Source organism: Coccomyxa subellipsoidea (genome assembly GCF_000258705.1).
Source record: "Coccomyxa subellipsoidea C-169, whole genome shotgun sequence".
NCBI classification, from domain to species: Eukaryota; Viridiplantae; Chlorophyta; class Trebouxiophyceae; family Coccomyxaceae; genus Coccomyxa; species Coccomyxa subellipsoidea.
Genome location: NW_005178034.1, coordinates 757,041 through 779,166, shown reverse-complemented (window position 1 = coordinate 779,166; position 22,126 = coordinate 757,041). Strand labels below are relative to the sequence as shown.

Genomic DNA, 22,126 nt, shown 5'->3' with positions numbered 1-22,126 from the left:
TAGCAACCCATGTAGGGGGCACCCAGGTGCTGCCTCTGCACATCAGCCATCGATCATCTCAGCACCTGCAGACTCAAAGCCTTTACTGCCAGTCCCTTGTGCTCACATCGAAATGTGTGCTTGCCCGGACCCTGGCACCAGCAGCAAAAGTTGCCTACAGCCAAGTCCAGCTCACCAGCTGTCAGCAAATTGCAAGCAAAAATGGAAGCATGGGATGAAGCAGAAGGTGTCTCGCCGCACACATCTGATTACTAATATAAGAGAGAGAGAGAGCCACTTCTTTCGACCAGTCCTGAATGCAGTTTTAAGATGTAAAAAGGACCATTGTCTCGGTCACTAGTGCCGCAAGAAGAGTAGCTGGGACTAAAAGCCACCAAGCCCCACAATTGCCCCTGACCTTCGCGTCGCAACGCAGCTGCAGCAAGCATACCACAGTTCAATTCCACGCTCTGTGCTGCCTCCCCAATCAAGCCATCTATGGGGATCCCTCGAAAGCTTGCCCGGCAGCATCCGGTGTCAAGAGGGGATGCCGCACGCAGCAATGTGCAGCCTCAGCACCGCTTAGATTCGGGCGGCGAGGAGAGGGATTTTGAGATATTGGTGGCGCGGTGGTGTTTGTACTGCTGCTTCAGGGCTGCGAGGACCTCAGGAACTTCCGGTCGCTGCTTGGGATCGGTGTTCCAGCAGCGCTGCATGAGCTTCAAGTAGGGTGCAGGAACGCCCTTCTCAGGGATGGGCGGCCGCTGCTGCTCCTGCACCACTGCGAAGAAGATCTGCCCCACTGTCATGCGGTCGAAGGGCACCTGCGCAGGCAGCACAAAGGCACACAAATTAATACCCGGGCATGTCTGCAGATATGAATGGGTGGCACCTGCGCAGCGCCCAAGGAGGATGCATCTGCGCAAGCGCAACAAACCCCCATGTTGAGGCATGGCTGTCTGAAAAGCTGCGATCTGAGCGACTTATGGCGACTTGATCCATAAGCGAACATTCAATGACAAGCCGCCACTGAAGGAGGAATGCCCAGCTTGCAACCACCGATCTGTGAAATCCAAAACTCAATCCGAAGCACCTGTTTGTCAATTCCTAACCAGGTCTTTGAGACGGGGGAATCGTGCGCACCTCCCCAGATATGAGCTCCCACATGAGCATGCCGAAGGAGTAGATGTCGGCGGAGCGCGTGAGGCGGCTGTCGCTGAGCAGCTCTGGCGGCATGTAGGCCACGGTGCCGTATGTCTGCGTGGATATGTGCGTGTGCTTCTCGTGGTCCAGCACGCGCGACAGCCCAAAGTCCGCCAACTGCACAAAAGGCATAATTGCACACCTTTGGAAACAGAACAGACGATGCCGACGCCTGTCGACAGAGAAAAGAGACCAGTCCTAGCTTGAGGCAGAGTTGCAAACGTTTGATACATTGAACACAGAACAGACAAAGGGGGCAATACTTGATAGATGGTGGAGACTCATCTTGGCTTGAGGATATCGAGCCGGCGCCGAGCTGTGCGGCATGCATACTGTTAAGGTGGACATGAGAAGGGCCATATTTAGAAGGCCCAAGGATGACTGCGCAGAGTTCATGTACGCACCTTGCACACAAAGCCGCGGGCATCCGTGCCGGTCGACTTCAGCAGCACATTCGCAGACTTCAGATCGCCGTGTATGAGGCCAGAGTCATGCAAGTACTCCACACCTGCACACAACCACACATCGATCAGATGTCCTGCTGCATATTTGATAGCGGATTTTATTTAAGGATTTCCCTTAATAGAAAGCTGTTTCAGCCACTAGTGGGGCGCACCAGAGGCGATATCCAGCAGACATCTGTAGATGGCCGTGAAATCATGCGTCGGAAAGCGGCCGCCCCTCAGCGCATCTGACAGGCTGCCCCTGTCCGCCAGCTCCATCAGGATCCACGTCTCCAGCAGCGATCCCGCTTCCCTGCGCACCAGTGTTTCACACTGTGCAAGATATTAAATTTGGATCGCACACGTCTAGACGTGTGCGTTTGCTTTGGGCAGGAGTGGCAACAGACACAAAAGTGGGCTTCACGCTCTTTATTAGAAAATTTTCCACGAAACATACAACCAAATTTGTGCTATGTCGCAAACACGAACCAGCCAACATCAATCGCTCCCTTACCGTGCGCTGTTGCATGAGCTGGCCACGGAGCTTGGCTCCACCTTGACACCAGTGGAGAGCCGCCGCCGCAACTCCTCCGCACTTCCCTGAGCGTCAGTCGAAAAGATTTTACTACTCTTCAGGAAGAAACGCTCACTCTTTGGGAACAATACTTTCCAAGCCTGCGGGATGGTTTTTAAATAGGTTTTTGGGGTGCGGGAGTTGCCTGCAGAAACTTAATATAAGTAAGTTGCAGCCCAACAAGCCCATTTTGCTAGTAAAGTGGGCCAAATTTGGGGTTGCAGGAACACAAGATAAGAGCTTTTTGAGCGTACAGGAGAGCCCTGCAGAACATCTTTATAATAAATGGGTATTGAAGAAGTGGGGGTTTCAGGTTGACAAGTATAAAATTGATGTCGACCGCTTGCTTCACTGGCTGGCTGTGGCATGCCAAGCCGGCTCGAGCCTTCATGGCACTCCATGGGCCCTTCTTGCCCGTGCGATTGAACACCAAATTGGCTGCAGACTCTGACATGGTCCAACAAATCTGCCGTGTGCAGGTATCAAGAAAGGCAGTGGAGCACAGGCACCCACCTCATGGGAATCCAGCGAGCCAGAGTCAGGCACATTGCCGACGCGGATGGTGCAGATTTTGTAGGTGGCTATGATGTTGGGGTGGGAGATGGATGTGCTCAGCAGCATCTCACGCGCGATCTTTGCATCGCTGCTGGTGGGATCTGACTGGGGCGACCTGTCCGGGTGGTCCTTTGGGAAGTGTGAGTGCTCCACAATCTTCACCGCCACCATTGCACTCTTCCATCGCCCTGCACATGCCAAACACATTTTTCTCTTCAAAATATCTAGCACCATCACTCTTTTGCTTCATGCAGTCCCCTACGTACTTGCATGATGGCATACTCATCGTCCTTAAGAGCAGCCGAGCAAGGAGGCAATCAGCAGTAAAATGTAGAGGAGGGCGGGTTGTGAGGCAGGGAAGGAGAGCACACCTTTGTAGACCTTGCCATAGCCGCCGCGCCCCAGCAGAGGGCCGATCTCCACCTGCTCCCCCTGCAGCGGCCCCAGCCACCGCTTCCGCCAATGCTCCGGCAACGACACCCCATCCATCACCTTCCCATCCAAACTACTCCTCGACTCCAACGAAGCAATCTTGGCACCCTGCATGCATCCTCACCTTTAGTCATGCCAACTCTGCTCCCAACAGCAGTGCGAGTAAGTGAAGCTGTGAAGGTCACTTCGGCATGGGCGTTACGAGGGAATTCCTGAGGTAAATCAAGGATGACAGTGGACACTTGAGTGCATGCTTTAGTATGCTGAGTCCGCTCGATATACCTGCATGGCCGCCAATTCCAAGGGCGCATTCTTCTCTTCCTCCTCCTTCTGCCGCCTCCTCCGGCGCAGCACCAGCATCAAGACCCCCAGACCCACCAGCAACCCCAGGGCCAAGGCCCCCAGTCCCACCACCAGCCACACCCACCACAGCCGCCGTCTCCCAGAGTTCCCTCCTGAGGCCGCAGCGCTTGCGGTCGCAGTGGCCGGCCTCGGCGCCGCCCTTGTCGGGCTCGGCAGCATCTCAAAGGCCCTGCTGCTGGGGTCCTGCACGCAGATGGCCCTGCAGTCCATGTACTGCAGCGACACGCTCCCAACTGCACACACCAGCCGGCAACAAGTCAAACAGTGCTGCTCGCAGCACCCTCATCCTCATGCGCGCCAGCAGCACTGTGTCACAGCCATCCATGGGGCAATCGTGGCTGGACAGTACAGCGGTGCAGCTCTGGCTTTCATGGACTTTTAACCTCCAGAGCTCGCTCGCGCCTTGCAGGAGGGTATCGGTGCCGCTCACCCTGGGCGCCCTGGGCGTTGTTGACTGGCAGATCGATCCCGTGCACCCCGCCGTCAAGTACGGCAATGACATTGCTCTGCAGGGTCCCCCCGTTGTCCAGGTAAAGGTTTATGGGGGACGCCCGTGGGTCGCGGGCCCAGGTGCTGCAGTCATCGTCCAGGAAGAAGGTGGTCACGTTTGTAAACTTCATCTGCAATGCACAATATGATCGTCAACTTCCTGTGCACCAGTCACTTCATCACAAGAATGCATAGGACGCTCTAAGACATTTGCTGGTGCACAAGAGCGCCGCAAATGCGCCGAATACAGCGTGACGTCAAGCAGACAGGGTCACGGTGTGGGTCCGACGGAATGCCAAGCACCTGCGCTCCCGGTTCAGCAACGATGCTGGGCCATGCTCCAAAGTTGGGTATAATGTAGTTCAGAGGCACATCCCTGTTGAGGATGTGCCTGCTGGCAAAGCCACGCATGATCATGCCGTCGATTTCCAGGAAGGAGCCCTGCTTCTGTGCAATGACGGCTGTCATTCCAGCAAAGTCCAGGGTGAGCTGCGGACCTGCGAGCACATCATCAAACTATTGTCAAGGGACGACACACCGAAATTAAGAAGTATAAAGATGAGAACAATGCTTGACATCCATGTATGTGTAATTGTCTCCAAGGCGTTGTCCCCGGTGCAAGCCAACCCGGGGCAGCTCCTCACCTGGCGCTGTGAGGCGCACACGCTGGCCAGGCCATATGTACACTGGCCCAAGCACAGCCCAATCCTTCCTGTCCAGTGTAAAATAATCTGAAGACTGTGTGACATTTGTTGCCCCCTGCAGCAGCCAAAGGTTCATTTTGATCAGCTCGATCAACAAGCTAAAGCACGAAGGAATGAAGAGTAGGTGGGGTTCACAAATTACAAATCGAATGGCTTTCATTGATTTGATCAGTGGACATCAATCGCAGCAACTTGGTGAGGTCTAGGTAAGGGTAGGCACCCAGTCGTGGAGCTGCAACAGCACAGTGGTGGAGGTTGTCTGGTTCTGAGAGTACAGCGAAGCGTTTCGAAGTGCGGCTGCTAATTCAAAACTGTCCCGAACCCGCACAAAGTCCTCTGGCTGACACCAGGCAGACAGCAAAAAGATACAAAGTATCAAGGGAACCAAAGTGGTACTACAGCCCCCGCCCATCTTCGGAGCCAGGACCCGGCCCGTGGCCAGCGATGTTCAGCGGCATTCAGGTTCCCCTGTCGAGCTCACCGCTGTACCCCTGACTCGCTGCCTAGCATCTGCCACCATACAAGTCGCTTTCAAGAGCGCGGAAAAGGGTGTATACCGAGAGCTTCTTCACCAGTACACGTCAAAGACTTCAATGTCTAAGATCGCTTCAATTCTGGCCTCTCATATTCCAAAGAAGTGCCTGATCTCAGCATGCGTCTTCGATGATCTAAGCCTCCCCAGCCGTGCGTCGACGTCAGCGTGGCACGTGGAAAGATACGGAGATGCTGCTGTCCACATGGATTTATGGATTTTTGCGGCGGGAATCTGCCTGTGTGCACAGCGCTCAGCAGCTTTATGGCGATGTGAATGCCACCATCACTGCTCACCATCATTGCGATCTTTACCATTGTTGTTAGTGCATAAAAGCAAGCTTGAGCACTTCAATTCCAGAGCTTCCGGATCCAAAGAGACATGAGAAATCTGAGATGGCACCCAGATCATCTATATAATACAGTAATGTGGAGACAACAAGGCAAGCAATTGCACACCAATCATGATCATAGTGATCACCCATCTGCCGGCCACTAGTGTACAATATTCTTGGGCATCATTCTTGACCATCATGATGTCAATATATGATGCACGTGTCAACATTCAATGGCCAATTGGCAGCTGAATCCAGCTCTTCACCAATCTCCGGAGCTCGATCTTGAGGACGTCCCTTGATCCACATCAAGCATATTCCTTGAAAAGCTCCCGGCCTATGAGCATCCTCCTGATCTCCGATCTGCATGCATGCACACTTGCAGTGAGCCAATCACAGGTCTGCAAACAGCCGTGCACTGGCCAGAAGACTCTGTACAAAGCTCCCGAAAAGAATTCAGATCCCTGGTGGCACAAGAATATAGCATCGGTGTGAGGACGCAATGCAGAACATCTGGTAATGCTAGGCAGATCATCCGTGAATGATTCGACTGCATCAGAGAGGGTTGCAGTTTACTCACGTTCCCGCCCCAATCTCATACAGCTTTGCATCGCGCAGCAGCCTCCCTGTGGGGTACTCATTGATGTACCCATTGCCTCCCAGTATCTGCTGACACCAACGCACGTTCAAGATGACAAGATTCATATCAATGAGATTTTTAGCTGGAATTGCTGCCTCACACCTGGCAACCTTTGACCACCATGACGATCAAGTGGACAACTCATCCCAAGTGATCTGTGACTTGTTTGACAGACTGCATTGCTTGACCGATGGCACAACTTCCTATCTTCTTCCTTGTGTCACTCGACTGCACGCACCTGAATAGCATCCAAAGCCATGCGTGTGGCAGTCTCTGCAGCATACAAGATGACGGCCGCGCAGTCCTTCCGATTGGCTCGCCCGGCATCCGCATCAGCCGCAGTGCGATACACAAATGCGCGAGTGGCCGCTGTTGCTGTGTACATGTCCGCAATCTTGCCTTGAATGAGCTGCGCGCCAGAAACAGCAGCGCTTCAGCTCTCTGATGTAGTACTTACCATTCATCTGCATGCAACTTGGTGGTGCAGACAAACCCGCCCAATTGGAGCTGACCTGAAAATGAATGATCGTATGCATGAGTTCTAGCTGAGATTCTCCTCGCTGAGCCTGGATGTCTGCATCCCTCTTCTCTTTATTGACACTGCCAATGCAACTGTACATGTCAAATTGCATAAGGAGAAGTGGCACCTGGAATTCGCCAATCTTCTGCCCAAATTGCTTGCGCTCGTGGATGTAGGGTAGTACTGTGTCCAGCGCAGCCTGCATCAGCCCCAGCGGCCCGGCAGACAGCACCAGCCGCTCATAGTCCAGCCCGGACATCAGCACATAGACACCCTGATCCACCTGCGGCCCACATGCACTGTCAAAGCCATCATGCAAGAGCCTCCTTCAAGTACCACATGCACTATCCACAAGCGCTCATCCACATGCGCATGTGGGCTGTAGTCTTCCCAATGCGTGCCACATGCTGAGCGCGCACTGATATTGCAACAAGACTTTGAGTGCAAAGGAAGAGGGTTTCGCACCTGTCCGAGCACATTCTCCTCTGGTACCTCGCAGTTTTCAAAGACTAGTTCGCATGTGTCACTCCCCCGCATGCCGAGCTTGTCCAGCTTCTGTGCTGTCTTGAAGCCCTGCAGTGCGCCACCACATGTTCTTTCCAGGGAAGACCAAGCAAGCCACGTTTGCCACTGGGATCTGGCGGTGAAACAATGAACCGTTGTCCTGGCACTGCTGGCTGGACAAACCTTCATGCCCTTCTCAATGAGGAAGGCAGTGATGCCGTGTGGCCCCTTGTCAGGAGCAGATTTTGCATACACCACAAGCGTGTTGGCGACGGTGCCATTGGTGCACCACATCTTGGTGCCATTCAGCACAAAGCCACCCTCCACCTTGTCTGCCCGCATGCGCATGCTCACCACATCCGACCCCGCGCCTGGCTCACTCATTGCTAGGGCACCCACATGTTCCCCTGTGGACCAGATCAGAATTCAAGAAACAATAAGGGATGTCTGACACATGATAAGGCAGTGGGTAGATAGAATGGTAACTGTGAAAGCGTGGAATTCTAGGGGCTTGCCTGTCAAGAGCTTAGGGATATACTTCTGTTTCTGCTGCTCTGTTGCGTTCCGGATGATCTGGTTGATGCACAGGTTGCTGTGTGCTCCATAGCTCAAAGCTACAGAGCCTGATGCCCGGCTTAACTCCTCCATCGCTATACAGTGCTGTTGATACCCCAGGCCCAGGCCCCCAAAGTCGGTCGGAACAGTAATGCCTGCGGGTTAGAGCCATATACATAGGATTCCAGAGTTCTACTAAATAAGTGAGACACTTTTCAGAACCTGATGAAAGACCAGGATGCTGCAGAAACATTGAGAAAGCTGTGCAGATGAAACATACCGTGAAGACCCATCTGTCCGAGTTCTGTCCATAAATTGACGCTTTGCGGAAATGCATTGGTTGTGTCGATGTCTGCAGCGTGAGGAGCCACAACACGTTGAGCAAATTCTCGTACAAGCTCTCTGAATTCCAGGGCATCGCTGTCATCGTGCTCTGCAGTATGTTGGCCTCGGTATAATTGTGGAACCACATTTCGTATGTGGAGGGACTGCTGACGTTTAAGGACTGCGTCTGTGAGCCTCCTCAGCAACATGCCGTGTCCAGTAATTTTACCAAGGACTGCGCTGCAAGGCCTCAATTCGCTTCAATATTGTCAAGAAATAACTGTATACCAGCACGCACTTGAATTTAGGAGACACTGGCAATCACAAATGCATTTGAAATGCGTCCAAGATTCGAAGATCATCCACATCAGAGGCTGACTCATCAATGGGCACATGAGCATTCCATGTGATGGCGCCCCTTAAAGGCAAGGATTCGAGTTCAGTAATTGAATTTGCTAAGAAAAACACTGATGGAGCTACTTAGATTTGCACCCAGTAGTTTGATGCGTGGGCGCTGATGTTCAGATTTGAAGCAAAGCAATTGTATAGGGATCGGCTCTGATCTCGACAAAAGAGGCATGGACAATCTCCCATTTCGTCATTTCTAAGCATTGTGAAGCAGAAATTGCGTCACTGTACAGCGTCGTTGTGTTATTTTTTTGGTCTCACAGAGCCAATTTGTCACTTACATTGAGACATCCAAGACCCCGAAAGCTCCTGTAATTTGCAGATCTCACGATGGCATGACAAGATATCAACGTCTATAGTTGTACAGAAAGTCCACAAGGCTTTATGAACTGTAGCGTGGAATTTGTCCGAGTTGCCAGTGTCGGTAAGTCAAAGTGCACTTCCCCAAGTTCTTGCTCTTCCCATCTGTATTCACTGTCTATTATATTTTCGATAGTGAGTATTTTTGCGTATTTATTTGAGGCTTCCAGATTACCTGAATCGTATACATGCATGCAGCACTATTTTGAAAGGCCAGCATGGAAATGGAACCAGCTGCAGCACTCCCTTTGCAGCGCTTTCTGGCGTGTGTTGAAGCTGCTGCAGTGTGCGATGGGACGGCTCACGAGGCTGGCGTTGTCCTCCATGAGGCACAAGATTGGCTGAAGGTGACTCATTCGTGTCGTCGTCATGCATTCTCTGCAGATGGAGAACCTGTACAGGCTTGCGTAGATTTGTGCCTCTTACATGCTCCTTATGAGGCGAGGCAAGCTCATGCTTGGCTGGATGCCTTTGATGGACGGGCGGATCTACCTTCTAAGCGCCTTCATGTCAATGCAGGAGGTAGACTGCAGCTGGCCACAGACAGCAACTAAAGAGGACGTCCTGCTGAAGGATCTTGCCACTCGGCTGCTGTCCAGTCTCAAGCGCTTGGCTGCAGAGACAGAAAGCGGCGAAGGGAACCCCCCTGCATGGCAGGCCTTAGTGGCAGGCATGCGAGCTCTGCACTCCTGTGGCACCCGACAGCAGGCTAGAGACAAGGTGACTAATTGCCACAAATGCCCTGCCCAAGCAGCCTTTCTTTTTGACAGGCTTAGATGGGTTCATACAAAGCAAACTAACTTCACCCTTGAGCTGCTTCTGACTTGCAGGCCATCATGATGCTGGATGAAGCTGAGGAGAATGCGCGCCTCGGCAAGCACCAGTATCTCAGCGGTGTCCTGCACAATGTGGCCAAAATTTTGACGAATGAGAGCGCGCCAGCTGATCCCCTTGTAGCACTACAGGACATCGGCTTCAGCTCTGGTGAGTTGCCAGACATGCAGCTACTCCAAGCATTTTTTGTGGCTAGCACATGAATTACGTGAGTTGCGTACATATTTGTAAGGGTGAAAGGCAGTTAAGTGCTCCAGTGAGTTGTAACAATCGGAGCATGTGAGAAACAGGCACATTGCTTGTCAACTGCACAGGGCTGGATCTGGATAATGAAGGACGCGCGGATGTCGAAGCGTCTGACATTGGCGATGCTCAGTCGCCCACAAAGGCGCTGGACGCCAGCAGGCCATGCAACTATCTCAGCGCCATGCTGACCTACATCGCACAGGTGGGCCTGCAAGCTCCATGTTGATGCTGCTACCTCTCCTCATGCCACCATACTGTCAACTACAGCAAAGCCCCAGAATTACAACGCCCCAGCAAGCCGATAAATCGCAGCAGCTCTGTCACTTCGGCTGCTGCAACAGTGCCCGGGTTCATGGCTTGTTGCAAGAGGCCACTGCTTGTCTGTCTCAACATGCAATAGTGTTGTTGGAGCAAACAGCCTGATCAAAGGGTCAAGCTATTGATTGCATGATTCCCTGCACCATCAGCCATGTGCAAAGCGGCATTCCACTGACAGACCACCAGACATCATAGATGTCATCTGTGATCTTGTGGCTCGCAGGTTGGGGATGAGGTGGCTGCGGCAGACCCGGCCCCGAGCGAGGCGCAGAACTACTTTGCAATGCTGCGACAGCTGCCGGACGCGCTGCTGCTGCGGCTGGTAGTCCACTGGGGCTGCGCCGATGCCACTGCCGAGCGCGTGGCCGCCCTGCTGGGCTGCAACCTGGTGAGGCTTGACATGTGCCTGCTCCGTTCACCCTTGAATATTTTTCTCAGGGGTCCTGAAATGATGAAATTTGTCATGCAGATCACACATGCAAATCAAGCTCAATGGCTGAATCGGTTATGGTGCACATGAAACCCCCTGTTTCACTCTGAGTCCATCTACTGTGAGGTGGCCTGCCTGTCCGCACAAGCCACACTTTTTGACACATGCGCATGGCCTGAGAGCGCTTATTGTGCGCCTTCCTTTCTGTGAGCCACTCCGCATTGCTGTACAGGTGGATGAGGTGCTAAGGGCTTGTCTTGACCCAGTCTGCCTTCCCACTTCGGAGACAGCCGCAGACACACAGGGTGCAGGTGGTTTTACTGGCTCTCTTCTAATTTCTGTGCAGGAGGATGCATCTCAAGGTGGCTCCAATATACAGTATGTTCTCAATATGTTGACATTAGTTGTTCGGCCCGCATAGTACAAGTTGCACTTCCTGAGGCTAGCGGCGGTGGTGTGCAGGGGAAAAACAGAGTATAGGAGATCCCGGATGCCAATGCCCATCCTGCCGTTGGGGCTTGGAATTTGCTGGTGACGCAGAGCTCCTTTGCAGGGTCCTGCCAAGGCATGCACATGCTGACGTGACAAAGATTACTGGACAATCAGCTGTGGCATCAAGTGGAGCGCCAACTATGACCCGCATAGCTGAGGAGGTGCACCATCCCCCACCATAAAACTCCACACACTCCAGCTTGCTGTTCGCCTTCTCACAATCAGGGAGATGATTGCGCAATCTGTTCTCAGTCGGACTCCACAGGTTTCATTGTCATGCATTCATCCCTTTGCTATTAACTTTGACAGCCCAGATTTTGCATACTCAGCAGGCAGAGGAGGAAGGCACAGCAGTCGGGAACATGTCAGTGCTGCCGATTCTGGGCGCATTGGGCAGCGAGTCACGCGCCCCGGCGCAGCCGTCAAAGCTGAGCATGCAGCTGCCGGCCTTCAGCGAGCTCCACCGCGTCTCCCCCCTGCGCGCCACGCTGGCAGCTGCTCTCGCTGTACTGCAGCGGCTGAACGGCCTCTCTGGGGGCTCCGCACCGCTCCTGCCGGGCAGCTTCGGGGAAGCTGCAATCGGCGCGTCGCCGGCCTCACATGGCGGTCATCATGGGGACAGCAGGGGCGCATCGCCGCCGCGTGCAGACAGCAGCCGCAACAGCAGCCCGACCGAGTCGCCGAGCTCCAGCAGCAGTGATGCAGCCAGCCAGAGCAGCCAGGCCACGTCGCATGCCTCCTCGGAGTTTGCTGCAGTCAATGGGAACGGCGCTGGTTTGCAGCGCAGAAAGAGCAGGGTGAGCATTGTGGCATGCCTTGGCCTGTATGAAACAGCTGCAATGAAGCTGCAGGTGCTGCCCGTGCGGATCAAATGGTCTCAATTCTTTGCGCACTTCTCTTGTGGAAATATGTTTCTAACTAGTGAATTTATTGTGTGCAGGTGAAGGAAGAGGAGCAGTTGCTGCTCTTTGCTCTGAAGCATGCGGAGAACCTTGAGCCGCTGGGGAGATGGATCAAGCTACAGCTGGAAACCAATCCTGCTCTGGCTTCTGTCAGCGAGGTTGCTGCCGAACATTGTATGCCCCTTGCCCCCTTGCATGCACCCCTGATGCCAGCCATTCCGCTTCCCGTTGAATCCCCAACCTGCTAACTTCGCAGTCTCAGGCTTCTGAGGGCGATGTATGTGTCTTGCTTCTGACAGGCCGCACCTCAGCAAAAGCTGCAGACCCCAGGCGGAAGGCAAACAAGCTATCTCAGGCTGGGCGCTGGAAGGAAGCCGTTGCTATGGCTGACAGGGACGGTGGTGCCTCGGATGCTCTGCTTACAGGAGTTGTAGATGGCGTGGCTCTCCAGCTCATGCAGGTGGGTTTTCCACTTACTTAAATGTTGTGAAAGGGACGCATTTTCTAAACATACATATTTTCCCTCAGTGTTGCAAGTATCTCAGGTTTTACATCATGATTAGGACAAGCAGCAGAGCTAGCAACGCATGCACAACCATGTCAATACATGGGTTCATCATGCAGTGCATTGCTGCAGGGTCGTTGCTCCCAGAATTTCAGGTTTAGGGTGATGCTGCTTTATAAAAGGCATAATTGGATATGTGCAGGACAGCATGTCAGATGGCAGGGAGAGCACTTCCAGCGCTACAATGGACGCGACTGATGACGACCAAAAATTCCTGTGGGAGTGCTGTTGTCGCATAAAGGACAGAGAGATTTCTGCAAGACTTGTGCTCCGCCATTTGGGTAAGTACTTCAACCTCCCACCTGCAGCACAAAAATTGGTATGTTGCAAGGCTCACTTTGTACACTTTTGTATATTGATTGCAGGGAACGATAGAACATGGGCATGAGTGACATATCTGCATATACTTGTGGAGGTGTCAAAAGCTTTGAGGGATTTCACACTATAAATCTGAGGATGCTTTTTGACTTTTCAGGAGTTTGGGAGCTGGAGCAGGCAATTGAGCTCCTGGTCATGTGCCAGACACACCTGCCGCAGCAGCACAGCTTGCAGCAGGAGCTGCAGGGAAAGCTGTCCTGCCTCACTTTCTGCAGGGATGTCTTGAGCCATGAAGAGGCCCGCCTGGAAATGAAGTGAGAATTTGTCTCCCAACGCTAAAACTTGTCCTGTTGGCATGTTTCTCAGGGATTAAATCCTCAGTGAAGACGTCTGTATATTCAAGTCACTTGAATTGTGTTGTATTGTGTTGCTTCATGATGACATGCGATCAGACGTGCACCACCGAGTGGGATTCTGCTGGTTATTTGGCAGGTGTTGGCAGAACATACACGAAATGTACCACTCTGATGCGCCTCTGCTGGTGCGGCGTCTGCTGACATGCGAAGCATACCAAGCAGCTGCCCAACTCGCCAGATCACATCCAGTCCCTGCTTCCCTGGCTCGCGAGGTAATCCCCCCACTGTCCGCTCTCTTGCACCCCTGGAGTTTTGCCAATGTGCATGACATCCATCAGAGAGCTTGGGATGATAGAATCCTCTGACAAATTCTGCCCGTGCAGGCATTTGCTGCACACATAAAGGTTCTCTTGGACACCCCATCACACCAAGGAGGCGGCCTTGTTAAAGTGCTCAAGTGAGAGGCAATCCTCTCCCAGCCCACCTTTTCTGTCCAGACTCAGACCCTTATGAAACGTCTTGCGCATGCATCTGCCTTGACAATGTATCTACAATCTTGTTGCTCGAAGGAATGCAGGCAAGGCAAATTGTACTTGTACTCTCTACAAAATGCCTGATATAATTATATATCCCTGCACGAGCATGAAGAAGATGTTGCACGGATTACTACAGGTTTCTGAGGAGCCTGCCGCCAGATGATGCAGCAGCAACAGCGCTGCAGGTGCTGGCATGTGCGCCAGACATGCAGCACCGGCAGGCGCTGGTCTCACTGCTCTCCACGCTGACCCCTGCCCTTTCTGGGCACGCGCAGCTTCTGGAGCAGCTGCAAGACACCCAGCTGGGCCTGGACACCCTGTCTCATATCCCCCAACCCTGGACTGATCGCCTCGCGCACCTTCTCAGTGAGTTTGATGCCCTGGGACCCTTGAGACACTCTTCTGCTGCAGTAACTCTCTGCTACAGCAAGGCTACTCCTAAGCATCTTGTCCTTGGTGCAAATGAGGCACATAATCTTTCAAGTTATTTGAGGTGCAGCTGTGTTCGGGGTATTTTTTGGAACGCAAGTCGAGAGTGCTTTTATGTCATGCAGGTTCTCCGCCGCTGATAGTGGAGTCGCTGATCATGACGCAGCAGTTTGCAATTGCCAAAGATGTGCTGGCAGCTCAGCCGAAGCTGCAGGATGATACCATGCTCCTGCACTATGCAAGGTACTATCTGCTAACCTGCACATTCTGTAAGGGCAACAAGGATGCATACCTCTAGATGCAGCCAATCCTACTGAAAAATACTTGAGATGGATTTTCTGTATGGCTGCAGGCGCGCAGTGCAGTTTGACAGATGGTACGTTGTGCCCACTTTGTCAAGGCGAGGCAGCACACCAAGCTTTGTGCCCCTCAGTCGCCGCTCCTCAACTGCCAGCATCCCCAGTGAGTCCCTCCTGCTTTTCTCATGCATCAATATCTAACAATTATTTTTATCACATGCTATTTCTGCCAGAGGCAAGGTGGGTCTGCAGACAAGCTAGCTTCTGCAGACAAGCTGCAGATTAAGGCTGCCACAAGTCCTACCCGTTGTTGGACTTGCCAGATCCAAGCAATTCCCAGTCAACCGTGGGCACGGTGCTCAGTTCCCCATCGGGGAATGATGCCTCCCTTGCAGGATAGGGCACCTCTTCGCATCCCAAGCAATAGCTTCTTGCCCCGCAAGTAATTATCCCGGTGCTCAATAATATTCCCGCCCCCCCGCCAGCCGGGGCCCATGCATCTACCAAGCTGCAATTTGCTTGCAACTCCTTTGTGGCACCCCCGAGCATCCTGACAAGCTGTGTTGCACAGGTCCTCACAGCCAAACTCCCACCCACACATTACAGGCTGCTGCGTCCAATCTGGCACAAAGATTGGGAGGTCAGGGGAATGGGTGGGGTGAAGACCCCTCCCAGCACGGGCCGCGGGGCCAGGGGGCAGGCATTGTGCCGTGGCAGGTGCTGTCTGGAGATGAGCACGCAGACGAGCAGCTCAGGTGGGTGTCTTCCAGAACAACCAAGTGTGCAGTGTCCACTCTCAGACTAGCCCTGCCCGCTGTTTGCAGGTTGTGCAGGAGTGGCTGCCTTCATGTCTTGCATGCCTGCAGATCAACACTGATGCCACACACAAAATGCTAATAGGGTATAATAGTCGCAGAGAAGCTTACAGGCGTCATCCAGGATGTTGAAGGGGTTTTACCCCCAACAAAGATGCAAAAGGATGGCATGCCTTTGACGGTGTGCTTGCATGCTCTGCAGGGAGAACCACCACTTTGTCACGGCGCCCAATGCCAGGTTGCTGCGCAAGATCCTCTCCCTGTGCTCCTCGCGCATGGTGGCGGCTGAGTCAGCGCTGGATATTGCGAGCAAGCTGGCTTCCGGGCAGCTGCGCGTGCCTTTGGAGGACCTTGCACATGATGCCACAGAGATGGAGCGGGCTCTGGAGGCGGCCAACACCCTTGTGGACGTCCTGGAGTTTGCCAGCAGCCAGCTGGACGACCTAACCAAGGCAGGCCACAAAAGGTGCGCCTCCTCAAATTTGAAGAGGTTTTTTAGAGCAAGCTGTCGTGTGACAGCCCTAACTGCAATCTTTTGTGCTCAAAACGCTGTTTGCAGAGCAACACACAAAAGGATCTAGCAATGGCTGTAAGTCAAAGAGGGTGCAAAATTAGTGCCAATCTTCACGCAGCGCCAAGGCGTCAACGGCGACGGCTGCTCTGAGGACGCGCGTGGCGTCGCTGGCGCAGAAGGCTGATATGGCACAGATTTTGCTGGGGAACCTGGTCCCTATCAATCTGGATGACATGGAGTCCAACGAACAGGTCAGCCCTTGTCCATCTGCATGTTGCTCAGGCCTGACATTGATCTCTGCTCCTGTACCTGCTTTTCAGCCACTTAATAGCCTCCATCTGGCGACGAAGATAGCAATTAGAAACATATGCCGTGCAGCATGAAGGCTACCGCCCAGAATTTTGCAAATGCCTTTCCATGGCGGAGACATTCAGCACATCAGGAAGTGACATGTGTACCATTTCAGGTCGAAGCACTGGTGGGGAGGCTGGTGCGGGAGGAGCAGTATGCGCTGGCAGCCTATGTGACTAAGCGGTGGGGCCTGGATGCCTGCGCTGTGTGGGAGCAGTGGGCGCACTCCCTCATCATGTGAGCATGGCCCTCTTCGTGCTCTTCAATAAACGAGAAGAGAGATGCAAGACATACAAGGCAGCGCAAGCGCCAAGTAGGAGGCAAGGGCTGCCTCGCGGTGTATATGCTTGATTGCATTATTTCGTTTGTTCTCGAACGAGGGTCGTCTCAGTCGCCTTTGACATCGTCAAGATCAATGCAATGTTGCTGGTTGTATTGAGGTGAGGTGTGCATCCTGCAGGTTGGCGCGTTATGAGGAGGCTGAGGGGAGGCTGTCAAACGCTCTACGGTCCCCTGGGAGCGCTGATGTGGCGCAGCGATTTGTCACCCTTCTTGAGGTCTCACTCAGCCATGCCTCTCTCGTGCCCATTGTCATGCATTGCTGTTCCCTTGCTTTGTGATCACATGTACCAGAACATGCCAACTACTTGCTGGCAACTCTGTGAAGCAGAGGTGACCAGAGCTGTCAGGATAGAAAAGGTGTACATATGTGTGAAATGCTGGTGGCAAAGGCAGGGTGCTGAGTGGTTTCTCTGGACACAGGACACCGTTCCTGTCAACCTGGCAGCGCTGCAGGACCTGTGCACTGCACTCACCTCAGCCACACTGGAGGATGGCGAAGAGTCCCTATCTGTAGCAGAGTTCCTGAAGGTGAGCCCTTTCCTTTGCCTCCTTCATCTGCAGCAATCCCTGCGGTTTTGGAATCTACTCCTAGATATGCAAAATGTCTCCTATGTCTCCTAGACGAGGCCCCGGCTGACGGGGGCCAGTACAAATACTAAGCAACGCGCCCATGGTTGATCGGCTTTTGCTTGGATCTGGCGAGTCCATCAAGTGGTAGGATATTGGGCAGTCTTCACCTGCAGCTTGTCTGCAGACGCACCTTACCTCCAGCAGGAAAAGTGTGTGATAACAATCATATTATTTAAGAAAGGGCTGGTGTGGGTGTGCGCAGATGCTGAGGACTCCACAGAGGCTGCCCTCGGCCGAGCAGGCTGCCTACAAGAGCATGCCAGAGGCGCAGATGGTGGGCAGGCGATATGCACTGGCAGAGGTATGAGGAAGTTACCTTCCTGTGAGTGTAAATATACTGGACGCTGAGATGCCATCTCGACATGCTGAACATGCGAGTACCCGGAAAGGCAGAGATGCGAGGACATGCATGGCTTTGTAAATACAGTCGAGCTCTTTCATTTGGGACCAATAAAATGTACTATTACCAGACAGCCGTTTCAATATAAAATTAGGCAGCATTGGGGTTGCGGCTTAAAGATTGTCTTTCTTTGGCTTCCCTGCAGAAGCTGCTGAGGGAGTATGCTCCTGCCAAGCTGCTGGCCTTCATGTTCAAGCATGGCCAGGCGGCAGCCGCCTGCGAGCTGCTGTACCCTCCCGCCCCCGCACCCACTCCCTCAGGAAGTCCCGCAAGCGCTGACTCATCTGGTGGCAGCAGCGAAGGCCAGCCTATCACCACCAGGTGCTGCCTTTGTCTGCGTGTCCCTGCTTCCTATCATGTTCACGTAGAGTGGCAGCTGGCTAGAGCCAAAGGGCGAGAGTGCCAAGGGTTGGACTCCTTCTTTGGCAAGTCCAGCCGCAAAGTGAATGCCAGCGGTTGCAAGCATGGAATCAGCCGTAGAATCAGAAGCTGCTTGCTGGGCTTAAGCACTGAGTTAGACAACCATTGTGTGCGACATTGTAAATCAATCAGTCTTCTTTCTTCCTAGATATTTATTTTGAATTCAAGATTGCAATTTAAGTTAGTAAGATAGAAATGGTGTTGCAAGTATTCTTCCTTCTCAGTCAGGAGCGACAAGATGGCTGTGCAGGTATGGCAACAGCACGCATCTGCTGGATCTGTGCTGCCGGCACAACGAGCTGCGCACGCAGCAGCGGACGCTGGCGGCCGGGGGTCCCAGGGGGAGGTCCGCCCTGGAACGCCTCTGCAGACGGCTCTGGCAGCAGGGAGCTGATGCGCAGGATGCTGATGCTGACGTATCGCTGCCCCTGGAAGCCCGGCTCCAGTTCGTGCAGAGGTGCCACCTGGCGCTCGGGAGGCCTGACGAAGCAGGTGAGCCTTGGATAAGATAACATCAGCCAGGGGCTTACCCTGCTCGCTTACTTGCCTGGTTGCCAGTAGGGGTAGTAGCAATTCCTGTGAGAGGATTGTCCTGCTGTGCAGCTCATGGCCCTGCTGCGTAGCTTCTGCGCACCTCAGTGGGGTGAGGGAAGGATAGACATGCGCTCACTTCAAGCTGTGGCGCTTAGGGACAAATGACCGACACCTTGCAGCTTGATGTGACTTTTCTCTTTCTTTGAGTTTGAATGGGTGAGTGAGAAATTGTCTGACCATTGGCAGGCGTGGCATGTGTGCGGCTGTCGTCTATGGCGCCGGATTTCACCACCGCCGTCCGGCTGCTGGAGAATGCAGCGGTGCACTTCCAGACCGCCCTGGAGTCTCTGCAGAACAGCACACCATCGCGTCAACAGGTGAGGCACCCCTTAGCTGTCTGCACCTTTTCTTTCCTTGCAATAGGCTTCAACAAGCAGTGAATTTATCATTCCACCATGCACAGTATTGAGCAGCACTGGGAACCCCATCCGGGCGTGCCATTGCTTTCCCCCGGCCATGCAGCGTATTGGAACAAACTGCAGTTGTAGAAAGCGATGTTTTTATTTGTGGATGTGCAGGGCGTGGCTGGGGGCATGCGCTTGAGTGCGGCGCAGCTGATGGAGCAGACAACGCAGGCGCAGCTGCAGGCTGAGGTGTACCGCTGCGTCAGCGCCATGCTGGCGTCCGAGGCGCGCGGCCGACTGGGCTTCCGGCTGCCGGGTGTCGGCCCCGCCGCCCCTGCACCGGCCGTGGCCCCGGCGCTGTACTGCCTCTACCGGGACTGCCCTGCTCCCTCTGCACCTCCAATGCAGCAGCGCAGGTGACCCACATTATTTCTCCTGCATGGGGTTGCACAAAAAAAGTGCAGCTTCATACATTACATGCAATGTAGTGCATGCGAATGACCGGCAGGTCACTTGGCTCACATTGATTTCCTCGCATGCCCTGACGCAAATCTCACAGGCGTGCTGCATTGTGAGCAAATTGCCAGAATGACAATAAAATAACCCTCCAGAGCATAAGAAATTGGGTGAGTGCAGGCTTGCAGTGGCGGAGCGGCTGCTGCCGGTCAACTTTGACCTGGCCTTCCGGGCGCTGCATGCGTTCGGCGGCGATCGGCCGGCGCGCACTTTTGCATCGGTGGCCGCCAGCCTGGCGCGCCGCGATGAGCTGGCAGCCCTGAAGAGCCTGCTGCAGAGCGTGCAGGGTACCATCACCGACGCAGAATGGGACGAGGTGCGCTGCAGTTTTGCAAGTTTTTGCTGGCATGGCTGCCTTTTCTGTGAAAATCTGTCCAGCAGGAAGGACTGGTAGAGCGCTTGCATCATGTGTTTGGGACAAGCTAGGAGGAATGTTGTGCAGCAGTCACTCAATTTATTGGTCGTGGGGGGTCTCTGCACACCTTGCTTTGGTGGGTGGGCTATGTCTTGACAGAGCCGTCCCATGGACGAGATTGTAGTAATGCTTGCCTAGAGTGGTTGAAGAGGACCAACAACAAGGGAATGATTGTCTTTGTGGTTTAAACAGGTGCTTGCAGCGGCGGTGGCTGGGCTGGCGAATGGGCAGGAGCGGCCGGTGTCGGGCAACAGCTGGGCAGCCTCCTGGGCAGGAGAGGACGACCTGACCAGCCCTGCCGAGGAACTTGTACTCTCCATGCGCTCCCATCGCTCAAAGGTGGGCCCCTAATGTGCCCTTAGGAATCTTCTGTCCCTCGTTGGATGCATGCAAGTCCCTGCGCCATGTTATACTACTCATGTTGGGTACCATCTCTCATGCTGAAACCCCACTGCATGCTTGTTTGGCAATTGTGCCCGTAGAAAGGCATGTGGCTCACGGGGGGTGGAAATGCGCATGGTGCAGGTGCAGTCTCTGCTGAAGCTGGGTTTGCTGCGGCACGCGTTTGAGGTGGCTCAGGCGGCCGGCAGCCGTGCAGATGTGCAGCTGGTGGCAGCAGACGCCGGGCGCAGGGCTAATGCAGATATTGTGGCGCTGTGCACTGCCTACCTGCAGTCAGACGGCTGAATTCGCCGGGCTGAATGACTTGCACTTTTTGGGCGATGCCTTGATTGTGAAGGGATACGATCTTGTAGCCAGACTGGAGAACTTTTGTCTGTTAGAGACATATGCGAGGGATGTGGTAGACGCATTGGTTGATATATTGATGAAAAAAGACTTGAAAATGACTGGTTTTGATACTTGACAGTTCAACTATTGGAACTATAGGAGTGCACTCATAAGATGGGAACTTTGTCCTGCCAGGGCCTGCAATTCATTTGAGACATCTGGCCTTGTGCTCAGGACTCGGAAGCCGAGGGTCTTGTACTGAACGACAGGGGGCCGAAATACTCTGCCGAGCTTTCATGTTAACAAGTAATGCATCCATACGCATACATATGTTTCCAATGGCCCCTTCCAAACCACATTTCCTGCTGCCATCCAAGGACTCATGCCCATCGCTTACTGCTCTAGCACACGAGGATGCTCCATCAAGCGTGGCGTACTCAAGATGTAAGTCAGGACATTGTGGCTGGCTGCTGTTTGGATCAGATAGCACAAGGCGCCTGGCAACGGTGATGCACATGTGGCGCCACTTGCCATCCCAGAGATCAATCCAGGCATCTTCACAGCTGATAAAGACCTTGATTGATGGCGCAAATACCTCACGCAAATGTAATGGTTGCTTAGGGGTCCAAAGACGGTACACTTGCATCAGCACCTCGGTGATGTTGCTCACTGCCTTCAGAACCTTCGAATGTTCACGGTTAGCTAAATCGCTCTTTCAGTAGGAGATGATGCTTGCTTGACAAATCCAGAGAGAGATACGCAAGGACTGGGCATGCATTGTGTGCATGAGTCCAGTAAGGAGGGAGTAGTTAAAAAGACATTTCCCCAGATCTCTGCAAACACTCAATGCATGCACCGCAGCTGCACGCATGGTCATCAAAGGACACAGGCTGGCTATTCCTTGGTCCCTTCCACATGCAAGCCTTATGTGGATTGAACAACTGTGCATACCCGTTCATCGCTAGCCAGGGGTATGTACATAGACTCCGGGCCCTGGCCGAGTCCATGGAGTATTCAAGATAAAAATCTGGGCAAAAAAAAGGCACCAACCTCTCGTCTGCACCACAATCAACCAGGTCATTTGTGGCATTGATGCAAAGGTGCTTCCATCTCCCGCCCCACACATCAACATGAGCATCATTGCAGCTGATGTGCACGACAACTGATGACATGAAAGCCTCGCGCAGATGGAGCGGCTTCTCGCTGGAGCCGGCATTGTTGACATCAAACAGTGCATGAGTGAGACCGCTTGGCGCATTCAAGAAGTCAGGTAGCTGAGGCAAGTCGTCTTCACTGCTGCACCTGACAGTGCGCAGCAATGGTAGCACGGTGACCCAGACTGGGTGATACAGATCCAAGACCTCATACAAAGTCACATGGAGCGATGCCTGGTGTGGTAATTCTAGCCTTGA

At 53.5% G+C, this 22,126-nt stretch overlaps 4 protein-coding genes across 4 annotated transcripts; 2 read left to right on the top strand and 2 right to left on the bottom strand.

The window, feature by feature from the left end:
- Positions 1-551: 551 nt before the first annotated feature.
- On the bottom strand, positions 552-5,302 carry COCSUDRAFT_66336 (kinase-like protein; the record flags this gene model as incomplete). Its single annotated transcript, XM_005647161.1, has 12 exons — positions 4,963-5,302; positions 4,683-4,797; positions 4,342-4,535; positions 3,980-4,169; positions 3,469-3,782; positions 3,126-3,294; positions 2,713-2,942; positions 2,140-2,225; positions 1,799-1,938; positions 1,587-1,690; positions 1,123-1,299; positions 552-803 (listed from the first exon to the last, which is right to left on the bottom strand). Exons 1-12 carry the CDS (start codon positions 5,152-5,154, stop codon positions 552-554), a joined length of 2,163 nt encoding a protein of 720 aa, XP_005647218.1. The 5' UTR covers positions 5,155-5,302.
- A 262-nt stretch (positions 5,303-5,564) lies between these two features.
- COCSUDRAFT_53625 (acyl-CoA dehydrogenase NM domain-like protein) lies at positions 5,565-8,466 on the bottom strand. Its single transcript, XM_005647160.1, has 8 exons — positions 8,108-8,466; positions 7,788-7,982; positions 7,456-7,679; positions 7,234-7,341; positions 6,896-7,051; positions 6,487-6,657; positions 6,189-6,274; positions 5,565-5,971 (listed from the first exon to the last, which is right to left on the bottom strand). The coding sequence occupies exons 1-8, from the start codon at positions 8,358-8,360 to the stop codon at positions 5,917-5,919; spliced, it is 1,248 nt and encodes a 415-aa protein (XP_005647217.1). The 5' UTR covers positions 8,361-8,466; the 3' UTR covers positions 5,565-5,916.
- A 671-nt stretch (positions 8,467-9,137) lies between these two features.
- Positions 9,138-13,342, top strand: COCSUDRAFT_42321 (hypothetical protein; the record flags this gene model as incomplete). The annotated part of the gene is made up of 9 exons (XM_005647159.1): positions 9,138-9,266; positions 9,750-9,903; positions 10,068-10,201; positions 10,541-10,705; positions 11,572-12,036; positions 12,180-12,315; positions 12,441-12,601; positions 12,849-12,987; positions 13,182-13,342. 9 exons carry the CDS (start codon positions 9,138-9,140, stop codon positions 13,340-13,342), a joined length of 1,644 nt encoding a protein of 547 aa, XP_005647216.1.
- A 780-nt stretch (positions 13,343-14,122) lies between these two features.
- Positions 14,123-20,672, top strand: COCSUDRAFT_42320 (hypothetical protein; the record flags this gene model as incomplete). The annotated part of the gene is made up of 19 exons (XM_005647158.1): positions 14,123-14,282; positions 14,471-14,588; positions 14,698-14,807; positions 15,216-15,399; positions 15,662-15,925; positions 16,092-16,224; positions 16,440-16,561; positions 16,785-16,881; positions 17,060-17,194; positions 17,499-17,597; positions 17,842-18,017; positions 18,367-18,462; positions 18,518-18,608; positions 18,720-18,759; positions 18,897-19,027; positions 19,229-19,470; positions 19,691-19,886; positions 20,178-20,324; positions 20,511-20,672. The coding sequence occupies 19 exons, from the start codon at positions 14,123-14,125 to the stop codon at positions 20,670-20,672; spliced, it is 2,703 nt and encodes a 900-aa protein (XP_005647215.1).
- Between the last annotated feature and the right edge of the window lie 1,454 nt (positions 20,673-22,126).

What these genes read in the sequence shown, in the direction of transcription:
- COCSUDRAFT_53625 (XM_005647160.1), bottom strand. Translation starts at nt 8,360, where the DNA reads ATGTTGCTGAGGAGGCTCACAGACGCAGTCCTTAAACGTCAGCAGTCC. An exon ending in TGGCTTTGGATGCTATTCAG is followed by an intron (nt 6,275 to 6,486) that starts GTGCGTGCAGTC and finishes TGGTGTCAGCAG; the next exon opens with ATACTGGGAGGCAATGGGTA. An exon ending in TATGAGATTGGGGCGGGAAC is followed by an intron (nt 5,972 to 6,188) that starts GTGAGTAAACTG and finishes GCATGCATGCAG; the next exon opens with ATCGGAGATCAGGAGGATGC.